Here is a 12,849-nt window from a genome sequence, read left to right on the forward strand (position 1 = left end):
TGATATTGTGCAGCTTGTTTTGAATTTCTTTGATACTTAAGAGCTTCCACCTGGTATAAATGACACTCATCTATTGCTGATTCCAAAAAAGAAAAATTTCACTGCTATGGGTGATCTGCATCCTATTGCCTTGTGTAATGTCTCTTACAAAATTGTGGCCAAAGTTCTTGCAAATAGGATGAGAGACATGATTGATCTTATTATCTCTTCCACCCAAAGTGCCTTTATCCCTGGTAGACTCATATCTGACAATATTATGGTTGCTTTTGAAGTCATGCATTATCTAAAACGAAAAAGAAGAGGTAAAAACGGTTTCATGGCCTTGAAACTTGACATAAGTAAGGCATATGATCGAGTTGAGTGGGACTATTTGAAAGCTGTCATGGCTAAAATGGGTTTTGCTAGCAAATGGATCAATCTCATTATGAAGTGTGTCACCTCTGTCAGATACTCTGTGGTTCATAGAGGTCATATTTTGGGTCCCATTACTCCTTCTCGTGGGATTCGTCAGGGTGATCCACTATCAACATACTTGTTTATCATCTGCGCAGAAGGCTTTTCAGCTTTAATCAAAAGTTATGAGGCTAACAAAATCATACAAGGCTGTCGTGTGGCCAATGGGGCACCTTCTATTACGCATATGCTTTTTGCTGACGACAGTTATCTTTTCTGTCAAGCCACATCTGATACTGCTGGGAGCATGAATAGACTTCTCCATACTTTTGAGCTTGCTTCTGGACAACGTGTCAATGCTAACAAATCTTCCATTTTTTTTTCAATCCCATTACTGAGATTTCGGTCAAGGAGAAAATCTGTTCTACTCTTGGAATGCCCGAAGCTACTATTGGCTCTTTCTATCTGGGGTTACCTAATATCATTGGAAGGAAAAAAATGGTGATTCTTGGCTTTCTTAAGAACAAGATTATTAACCGAATTAACAGTTGGGATGGTAAATTCCTTTCTCGTGCTGGGAAAGAAATCTTGCTTAAAACTGTCATCCAATCCCTCCCAACTTATGCTATGAGTGTATTCCTCATTCCGTTGGGTATTTGTCAAGACATTGAGAAAATTATGGCAAACTTTTGGTGGAAAACAAAAAGTTCCAATGGTCAAGGCATCATTTGGATGCCTTGGGATCGTATGGCTACACCTATAGACTCTAGGGGCATGGGTTTTCGCCATCTCCATGATTTCAACATTGCCATGTTGGCTAAGCAAAGTTGGAGATTTTTATGTTCACCATCTTCTCTTGCTAGTCAAGTCTATAAAGCAAAATACTATCCTCACATTGATTTCCTAAATGCTGAATTGGGTAATAATCCTAGTTTTGTCTGGCATAGTATTTGGAGTGCACAACATTTGGTTCGTCTTGGGGATAGAATAACTATCGGTACTTGGCCTTCAACACACATTCTCAAACAACCTTGGCTTCCTGATCCTATCAACCCCTATGTCTCTACTACAAGACCGGGCCTTGATGAGTACATGGTTAGTTCTCTCCTTGATGTTTCTACTCGAAGCTGGGATGTCTCTCTTGTCAAAGATATGTTTAACACTCGGGATGCGGATTTAATTCTTGGAATCCCCCTTAGTTCTGCTGCTGTCGAAGATTGTTGGTCATGGACTGGTGATAGAACAGGCGTCTACGCCGTAAAATCTGCTTATTCCATGCTACAACTTTAGAAAAATACTCGGCCTGGTGTGAACAATTCAGGATTCTGGCACAAACTTTGGCACCTTAAAATACCACCTAAAGTGAAGAACTCCATGTGGAGAGCAGTATCTGATGCTCTTCCTACTTGCCTCCAGCTAGTTACTAAGTGTGTAAGTATTTCCCCAACTTGTCCTGTTTGCCTTCAACATGTCGAGACAGCTTCTCATATTCTTCTCAGCTGTCGTCTTGCTTTAAGTTGTTGGCACAAAGCTGATTTGATCCCTCACGCTGATTCGAATGGTACTATTGGACACTGGCTTGACAGTGTGTTTAATAGATATGATGATGATGATGTTATTTGCTGTGAGGTTATGATTTGTTGGGCTCTTTGGAAAGCAAGAAACACCTTAGTTTGGGATAAAAAAGCTTCCTCTTCTACTCAAATACTCACTTCAGCTTGGGTTACTCTTGATCATTGGCAAAAAGCTCAAGATAAAACATGTTTATTATCATCCTCTCTTTTGCATGATGGTAGTAACATTAAGCAATGGACGACACCTGCTTCTAATACGGTTAAAATCAATGTCGACGGTGCAATATTTGAGAAGGAAAATTTCCTATGGGTTTGGTGCGGTTGCACGTGATTCGAATGGCCAAATTATTGACTTTATTCCCAGATATTACCATGGGAATTACACAGGTGAGGTTGTTGAGGCTTTAGGGGTAAAGGAGTGTTGGATTTTATGCCCTAAATAAAACTCATTTCAATATAATAAGATTTACTTATTAATATAGATCAGAAATAACATTTAATGTTGCATGGTTCACATGATTTATTTCATGATTATATGTACATAATGTATAAATTCATCTGAAACCCTTTTCACATACTTGATCCTGTTTATTGTGCCGTCAACACATTGGAAAGTAAACATGACTATGTGAATAAAGTTTCCTAGATTTATCAGACACAGGGTTTTACTGATATGATAATCTACAACAAGAGTTTACTTGTATTTGGAGAAATACTATGTTCTTTCCAGAACATTGGTTAAAGTAAAGCTCAGGTTGGATGCATAGAGTATGCATCAGAAGGGACCGATATTGAACTTTGACTTAGATTTATTAAACTTACCGTAAAATCTATTCAAGTCAATATCGCCTAGTTGATCCTAGATCAAATGATCTTAATCCTTTTATGATTAGGCTCAATCTTGAAAGGCTATTCATGTTCCTTGAATTGTTAGTTAAGCCTACTTTTAGGTCAGGGTGATACGTACTTTTTGGGAACACGGTAGTGCAATTGAGTGGGAGCGCTAGCATAAACATGGAATCTATAGCTTCTATCTGGCGAATAGTAAGCAAAGGATGATCTCCTTCGAGCTTGACCAAACGAAAATAAATGGTGGAGATCTCATTTCACATAAGCTGAAATATCATTTATACGGGGTCAAGTGTTTTAAGGATAAAATACATAGTAGGGTGTTACGGTAATTTAATCCCTTTACTGTGTAGATCATTCATATAGAGGATAATTGATCAAATTAGGATTATAACAATGGATAACTAATGATGTGTCTATATGGTGGAACATATAGAGCATTCTATATACTGAGAGTGCAATTCTAAGTTCTATGCGTGGATTCAACGAAGAATTAATAAGATAGTGAATTTTAGTGCTAAATTCTTGATCTACTTATTGGAAGCTCGGTTATATAGACCCATGGTCCCCCCACTAGTTGAGATAATATTGCTTGTAAGACTCATGTAATTGGTTTTGATTAATCAATTATAATTCTCAAATTAGACTATGTCTATTTGTGAATTTTTCACTAAGTAAGGGCGAAATTGTAAAGAAAGAGTTTATAGGGGCATATTTATTAATTATGATACTTTGTATGGTTCAATTAATAAATATGATAAATGACAATATTATTTAATAATTATTTATAGTTATTAAATAGTTAGAATTGGCATTTAAATGGTTGAATTAGGAAATTGGCATTTTTGAGAAAATCAGATACAAAAGGTGTTAAAATTGCAAAATTGCAAAAAGCAAGGCCCAATCCACTAAGTGTATGGCCGGCCACCTTAGTAGGTATTTTAAGTTGATTTTTTCATTATTTTAATGCCATATAAGACTTTTCTTCAGACATTCTGAATCAGAAAAACTGAGCCTTCTCTCTCCTATCTTTAGCTGCCACTTCTTCTTTCTCTTCCTTTGAATTTCGAACTACCTTAGTGTATGAGTAGTGCCCACACACATCAAGCAATACCTCAATCATAGTGAGGAAGATCGTGAAGAAAGATCATCAGCAAAGGAGTTTCAGCATCAAAGATTCAGAGAAAGAGATCCAGGTTCAGATATTGATAATGCTCTGCTACAGAAAGGAATCAAGGGCTAGATATCTGAACGGAAGGAGTCATTATATTCCGCTGCACCCAATGTAAGGTTTCTTAAACTTTATATGTGTTTAATTTATCGTTTTAGAAAGTTCTTATTTAGGATGTTAATAAACATACTTGTGAGTAGATCTAAGATCCTGGTAAAATAATTTCCAACAACTGGCCTCAGAGCCATGGTAATTGATTTACTTGCAAGAAATTTGGACTTTAAAACGATTGTTTGTATGTTCTTTGGATGGTATCATGTTGTATTGAGTGTTATTTGATGATTGATTGATGTTTGTAAATTTTCGTGAAATATAATTGCAATTTAGTTTCTGGAATTATTTTTATTGGATAGTATGGAAAAAATTAAGCAAGTTAGCCTTTTACAGAACTCAATTTCGATTTTATTTGAATTAGTTATGAATTTTTGAAAATTTGAAAAAATCAGGGCTGTGCTGAAATTTTCCTGCGATCGCGAAACTGTCCGTACAGTTCACAATTTTTTTTGTTTTTCTTCGATTTTTCATGCTTTTTCATGGAATTAACTTCCGATTTTTGGTATAGTTTTGTATTTATACTATTACTATTCCTAATTCCATTCTAATTATCTTTTTGAATTAATTTAATATTTTTTAAATTTAATTCAAGATATTAGTGTAATTTCAATTTGAATAGAATTAGTATCTATCTTCTTGCTTAAAAATCTATCTTATTTTAAAATTTGATTATATCTTATCTTATTTTAAATTTAAAAATAAGATATTTATAATCATGTAATTTTTAAATGAGATAAGATATTTTGCTAATTTTTTAAATTTTGTTATTTTATTTATTTAAATTACATTTAAAATTTGAAAAAGATATTTATTTATCTTTTCTAATTTTTTATTTAATTTTTATTTATAAAATAACATTTAAAATTTAAAAGTAGTTAGCAAATTTTTGAAATGATATTTAGGTTGGTTGAAACCAAATTTTTCAAAAATTGTAGGTTTAATTTTAAATTTAAATTTTAATTTAATTTCGTTTTTTTTATTTCAATTTTTTTTTTTTAAATTTTCGATTTTTTTTAATTATTTAAATCGAAATTAATTATTTAATTTAAAATTAAATAAATCCTACATCCAACTATCCAGCTAACCTTGTTGCAGGAGTATGTGTTTTAGCTTGTTTGTAAGTTTTCAAAACCTATTATTACTTGATTACAAATAGCCATGGTTACTTTTTGCCAGATCTAATGATCTGATGGCTCCCTTGGTCAAGTTAATAATTTGTAACAGGTATATTTACAATCTTCTTTCATCTGTGTATGACCTAGCAACATGATAGGACCCATCCAAAGTGTGCCTGTGTGAGCCTATGTGTTTAATTTGATTATAGATACATATAGGTTGTTGTTACTAAAATAAATTATCATAGTTCTTGATAGAATTTATTTAGGCCCATTTAGTTTTTGGGCCTATTCAATTAATAACAGTTGTTCTTATTAAGGTTAAATTCCTTTCTTTTGGGCCTTGTGTGAGAGTTGGGAGCCATAGAAGTGGGTACGACATACTGAACCCAACACCCCCTCACATGAACCACCCCAATTGTGAAGGCTCATTTGCCTGATTTGAACAACTGTACTAGGTTAATTACACTAGTTTAACCTAATAAAATTGATTAGCAACATAATTAATTTCATTTATTTTGAAATTAATTTAAGAAAATTATAGTTTAAAGAATTCTTTATTCTAAGCTAAACTATATCTATTTTCTTGTATTTAATTAAATATAGAATTATAACCATCTAGATTCTTTCTGGAACTTAATTTATATTTTTCATTAAATATTATTATTTAAGTTGATATTTAGTTATCTACAACTAACCAACTTAAATCTGAATGTATTTTGAATTTCAAATTTCAAAATTAAGTTGAGGAATTTTAGGCATTGGTTATTAAGATTCTTTAGATATTTTTTTTTTAAAATATCTTTTCGAATATTAACTTAAAATGGAATATTTTCAAATTAAGTGGTTACAACTTAATTTTTGATATTTAATTAAATTTAAATTTGAAAAATATTTAAGTTCTAGATTTTTTCTAATATAACTTAAATTAGATATTTTTTTTTTCAAATTTTGTGGAAAAGATACTTAGTCAAATAAGATATTTTCTAGATAGTTATTTCTAGACTACTTATTATTTCTAATATTAAATAGGAAAATATTATAAATTGTGAAATTAATTATTTAAATAATTAATTTTGGTACAATTTATTTTAACTATATTTTTTCCTAATATTAAACTAGAGATTAATAATTAAGCCTTCTCTACACTTAATTATTTATTTCTTGAATTTAATACATTTAATTAATTTGAAAAATTAAATATCTAAGTTGATTTTCATCATGATACTTAAATATTTCATTTTCATGACATTTAATTAAATAGAAAATTATTTTTAGTTGAAATTTATTTTTTCAACTAAATTTAAATAATTTTCAAAATATATTTTTTCTTTATTTTATTAATCAATTTTCGAAATTGCATTTCTTAAATGCTAGAATTTCGAATTTTATCTTGAAAAATAGATTAAGTTGTAAATTAATTATTTATTTTAATTAATTCTTAGATCAACTTAAATCAATGATTTTTTCATTTATTGATTAATTTAAAATAAATTGAATTAAAGTATATTATTAGAAATTGAATTAATTAGTCAAAGAAAAATCTAGATAGATGATATTTTTGCTTGAAGTATTTTTCTAGTGTATTTAATTAAATAGAAAATTAATATTTAAGTTGATTTTCATCATCATACTTAAATATTTGAAATTTTTCTTATATATTTAATTAAATAGGAAAATTATATTTTTTGTTGTAAATTAATTTTATTAATTAATTTTGGGCCAACATTAAATTAGAATAATTTTTCCAGGATTAATTTTTTATTTTAACATGCATTTTCAAAAATTGTATTCTTAAATACTTTAATTTTTCGAAATGCAATATATATTTATAGAAAATTAAATTTGAGTTGTAAATTAATTTATATTAATTTTGTAACAACTTAAATTGAATATTTTTCTAAATATTTATTGAAAATTATTACTAAGATGGAAATAATTCATGTTATTTTTATATCCATCTAAGTAAAATTTATAAATATTAAATTAAAATTTATATTTAGAATTTTTCATTCTAAATTGGAAATTTTAAATAAATATATATTTAAAATAAATAGAATAAATAAAGAGAATCAAAGAAAATACAACTCACTTTAAATAATGAGCTTGATTATTATTAAGATATTCGATCTCCATTGTGGGTTTTACACCGCGTTTGTTTTAGTGAGTAATCTCCCTAATGGAGGAACGTTCGTTAGCAATTTCGCACCGTTTAACCTCGCATGATAAGTAGTTTGTAAGTGTTTTGTATGGTATGGACCACCCTAATGGTGGCGACCATACTTGACTTGCAAATTATGAAACAATGGTGGAAGCTCATAAGATAGAATTGCCTTGACTCTCGCCTAAACGGGACAATGCTGAATTCCAATCTTGATCGAATAAAAGGTTGCTAGAATGGTTATCATTTTAGATGAGCTGACAACTCTATTCAATGGATGATGCTTTGACTCTCGCCTAAACGGGACACTGTATCAGTTTGTTGAAAAACCTTGGAAATTATTTAGGATTGTATGTTTTAGTATTTTCACTAGTCATTCCTACTTGCTATATGTTTATAATTTCTGAATTGTGTATGAATTTATATTGAACCATGTTATTTTCTGTTATTAAGTTGTAGTTTAATTTCGAATCTTCATTGTTGGTCTAACTTGGCTTGTTTATCTAATGAGATAAATCCCTAGTGGATTTTCACCATTAGACATACATAATAGTGTTAGATCTGGAAAGATAAATATTGTATATGCGACATCTAGCTGTTCATCAATTGATGACACCTTAGACTAGTATTTTTACGATATGAAACAAGAAGATTGTATAAATAAGATTACTTTGACTTTCGCTAATCGAAGCATAGTTGGATTCTTATTTTAAACGAAATTATCCTAATTCCTCTTAGCTTATTCATTTCGAATTAGCTTTAAAAAAATATCATTGGATGAATGGTCTATAAATCATTTCATGTCATTTTATATGACGCATATGATTATAATCTCGAAATTCTATTCCCAATTGATATAAATCCTCAATCTTAGAAATCTCCTACTTGTATGGGCAAATCTGACTTAGAGTTTGTATTAGTAGTGGTGGTCCAAGATAGAATTACTCATTATATTTGGTTGAATTTTAGTCTTTGACTTTAATTTTAGAATCCAAACAGAAATTTTCTTATATTTCTAATTCCAGATACAATACAGTTACACTTTCTCAAGTGTTTAATATCCATCTTTTATTAATGGATTCAAACTGTATGGAAGATGAGTTAGGTATTCTGTGACCAGGATCCACTTGCACTATTCTAAGAATTCTTTTATAAACCTATGTCATCAAAAGACACTACCACATTTTTTTTAATCTATGGCATTTGTATCTTGTTCATAGTGGATTTGACAAGATCAATCTCTGCAAAGAGTTAATATGCCTATATCCACTGAAAGTAGTTCATCTCATTCGCAGATGGATGTACATTCAGGGGTGGATATGAGTTTTTCGTTGTATTCTTAAAACGATAACTCTAGATTATACCTTACGCAAAGAAATTTGAAATGTTTGAAAAATTTTATTAATTTCTAGCAATGGTTAAACACCATTAAGGTATGTGGTTAAAGATCTTGCGAACTGATAGGGGTGGAGAAATAGATAGTAGATATGCAGTTCAAAGATCATTAAATTGATTTTTGAATTATATCCAAACTTACCTCCCCAGAAATTTCGAGTTGCATATTGATGATTAGTTACTAGTCGTTGCCTAAATCCTTCTATGGTAATACAATTTCAGAATGATGTAATGGTTGTATACTTAATGTAAATCATTACTAGATTCATGGATGACCTAATCAAAATCTTAAGAAAAGCTAGAACTATTAACCATGGTTTCTTAGCTATTCTAAGTGATTAGGGGTGGACCATCCCATTGTCAATAGATAAGAAAGTGTTTGTTCAAACAAATACTACTTTTCTAAGAAAATGACTAAGTCTGAAAACAAGTAGCAAATAAAGGAGATATTTAATTCTTGATTCCAAAAGTGTTATATCATCTTATTTGATATATGATGATCCCACTGCCTCTGTTGTCTTGTCACAACCGAAGAGATCAATACCATTTAGTTTTCTTAGACATAATTCACGGTACCTTGTCGTAGTGGGAGAGTTTCTAGGAACTCACCTTCTTATGACTTGGGAGACACTAGTGTTTTAAAATCCATTGTGAGTTTAAACAAGTAATGGATTGTCAAGATAAGAAACTAAGAAGAAAGCCAAAGAAAACTATTGTTTGATCCATTCACATGGAGTAACCTAAAGTTTTCTATTACAAGGACATAAAAGGAAATTTTTGTTTATAAGTCTATTCAATGGACTTAACAAACTTCCTGTTCCTAGTATTATAGGTTTGAGTTTATCTAAACCTATGGCTTGTGGTATACCTAGTAATTACTTACTCTAATGCAAGCAACTTATTTTAGTAAGATGCTGAAGCATTTTCTTTCTAATGGCAATCTATAGAAGCTTCAAAACTTCTTAGGCATAGATTTTATTTATCTAAGGAAAAGTCTCAACTATTCCAGAAAAGATAAAGCCATGAAAGAATTTCTTAAATCAACAGTGAGAGGTCTTAGATATGCTTTTGTATGCCTTAGACCAGACACCTGCTGTTGAGTGGGAGTAATGAGTAGGTATCAGATTATTCCAGGAGAAGAACATTGGAAGACAATCAAGTAAATTTTAAGATTAAGAAGAGGAACTATATATGTTAGTCTATAAGGGTGTGTTTAAAACTCTTAGACTACACCATATCAGATTTCGAAATTTGCCTTTGTGCTAGAAAATCTTTCTGATAAGATGGTGATTACTCTGGGGGTGGAATAGTGATTTTGGAAAAGTGTAAAAACCTATCTGAAGTCTCTAGGTCTACCAGAAAGGGACTGAATGTTAAAGCTGCAGGAAAGGTACTTATTCAGTCTAAGGAAAGTTCTATACATTTTTGACATCATTCCAAATTGCCTTAAACTACTAGTGTTAATTTCGTGATTAACCAAAAGTAGTTGCCAAAGATATAGAATCCAGTATCCCAAGAGAGTAGACATATAGAGAGGAATTTCACATTATCAATGATTTTGTGATTAAGGAAGAGTAATAGTGGAGAAAAGGTTGTGGTTAATTCAACCTTTCAGATCCTATTACGAGGAGTTTACTACTACTACACTTGATTTCTATATCAAGGTGTTGAGATTATTTGAAACGCACTTTTTGTTTTATATTAGTGCAAGTGGGAGTTTGTTAGATTTTATGCCCTAAATAAAACTCATTTCAATATAATCAGATTTACTTATTAATATAGATCAGAAATAACATTTAATGTTGCATGGTTCACATGATTTATTTCATGATTATATGTACATAATGTATAAATTCATCTGAAACCCTTTTCACATACTTGATCCTTTTTATTGTGCCGTCAACACATTGGAAAGTAAACATGACTATGTGAATAAAGTTTGCTAGATTTATCAGACACAGGGTTTTACTGATATGATAATCTACAACAAGAGTTTACTTATATTTGGAGAAATACTATGTTCTTTCTAGAACATTGGTTAAAGTAAAGCTCAGGTTGGATGCATGGAGTATGCATCGGAAGGGACCGATATTGAACTTTGACTTAGATTTATTAAACTTACCGTAAAATCTATTCAAGTCAATATCGCCTAGTTGATCCTAGATCAAATGATCTTAATCCTTTTATGATTAGGCTCAATCTTGAAAGGCTATTCGTGTTCCTTGAATTGTTAGTTAAGCCTACTTTTAGGTCAGGGTGATACGTACTTTTTGGGAACACGGTAGTGCAATTGAGTGGGAGCGCTAGCATAAACATGGAATCTATAGCTTCTATCTGGCGAATAGTAAGCAAAGGATGATCTCCTTCGAGCTTGACCAAACGAAAATAAATGGTGGAGATCTCATTTCACATAAGCTGAAATATCATTTATACGAGGTCAAGTGTTTTAAGGATAAAATACATAGTAGGGTATTACGGTAATTTAATCCCTTTACTGTGTAGATCATGTTGGAAATTATTTTACCAGGATCTTAGATCTACTCACAAGTATGTTTATTAACATCCTAAATAAGAACTTTCTAAAACGATAAATTAAACACATATAAAGTTTAGGAAACCTTACATTGGGTGCAGCGGAATTAAATGACTCCTTCCGTTCAGATATCTAGCCCTTGATTCCTTTCTGTAGCAGAGCATTATCAATATCTGAACCTGGATCTCTTTCTCTGAATCTTTGATGCTGTATCTCCTTTGCTGATGATCTTTCTTCACGATCGTCCTCACTATGATTGAGGTATTTCTTGATGTGTGTGGGCACTACTCATACACTAAGGAATTCGAAATTCTAAGGAAGAAGAGAGAGAGTGGTCAGCTAAAGATAGGGAGAGAGAAGGCTCAGTTTTTCTGAATAGAAAAAGTCAGAAGAAAAGTGTGTAATTTTCCTGAAGCCTTCACTATCTATTTATAGCATTCCACTAGGGTTAGATTTGAATTATATGGCATTAAAATAATGAAAAAATCAATTTAAAATAGCTACATAGGTGGCTGGCCATACACTTAGTGGATTGGGCCTTGGGCTTTGCAATTTTGCAATTTTAACACCTTTTGTATCTGATTTTCTCAAAAATGCCAATTTCCTAATTCAATCATTTAAATGCCAATTCTAACTATTTAATAACTATAAATAATTATTAAATAATATTGTCATTTATCATATTTATTAATTGAACCATGCAAAGTATCATAATTAACAAATATGCCCCTATAAACTCTTTCTTTACAATTTTGCCCTTACTTAGTGAAAATTTCACAAATAGACATAGTCTAATTCGTGAATTATAATTGATTAATCAAAACCAATTACATGAGTCTTACAAGAAATATTATCTCAACTAGTGGGGGGACCATGGGTCTATATAACCGAGCTTCCAATAAGTAGATCAATAATTTAGCACTAAAATTCACTAACTTATTAATTCTTCGTTGAATCCACGCATAGAACTTAGAATTGCACTCTCAGTATATAGAATGCTCTATATGTTCCACCATATAGACACATCATTAGTTATCCATTGTTATAATCCTAATGTAATCAATGATCCTCTATATGAATGATCTACACTGTAAAGGGATTAAATTACCGTTACACCCTACAATGTATTTATTCCTTAAAACACTTGACCCCGTATAAACGATATTTCAGCTTATGTGAAATGAGTACTCCACCATTTATGTTCGTTTGGTCAAGCTCGAAGGAGATCATCCTTTGCTTACTATTTGCCAGAAAGAAGCTATAGATTCCATGCTTATGATAGCGCTCCCACTCAATTGCACTACCGTGTTCCCAAAAAGTACGTATCACCCTGACCTAAAAGTAGCATTAACTAACAATTCAAGGAACACGAATAGCCTTTCAAGATTGAGCCTAATCATAACAGGATTAAGATCATTTGATCTAGGATCAACTAGGCGATATTGACTTGAATAGATTTTACGGTAAGTTTAATTAAATCTAAGTCAAAGTTCAATATCGGTCCCTTCCGATGCATACTCCATGCATCCAACCTGAGCTTTACT

General features: G+C 31.1%; 1 protein-coding gene across 1 annotated transcript; it reads left to right on the forward strand.

Annotated features, from left to right (window-relative positions):
• Positions 1-1,767: 1,767 nt before the first annotated feature.
• Positions 1,768-2,298, forward strand: LOC115717669 (uncharacterized). Its single transcript, XM_030646651.2, has one exon. The coding sequence runs from the start codon at positions 1,768-1,770 to the stop codon at positions 2,296-2,298; it is 531 nt and encodes a 176-aa protein (XP_030502511.2).
• The last annotated feature ends 10,551 nt before the right edge of the window (positions 2,299-12,849 follow it).

This window comes from Cannabis sativa, chromosome 5 (assembly GCF_029168945.1).
Source record: "Cannabis sativa cultivar Pink pepper isolate KNU-18-1 chromosome 5, ASM2916894v1, whole genome shotgun sequence".
Classification (NCBI taxonomy): Eukaryota; Viridiplantae; Streptophyta; class Magnoliopsida; order Rosales; family Cannabaceae; genus Cannabis; species Cannabis sativa.

Excerpts from the sequence above, each read along its gene's own strand:
- LOC115717669 (XM_030646651.2), top strand. The coding sequence starts at position 1,768 with ATGTGGAGAGCAGTATCTGATGCTCTTCCTACTTGCCTCCAGCTAGTT.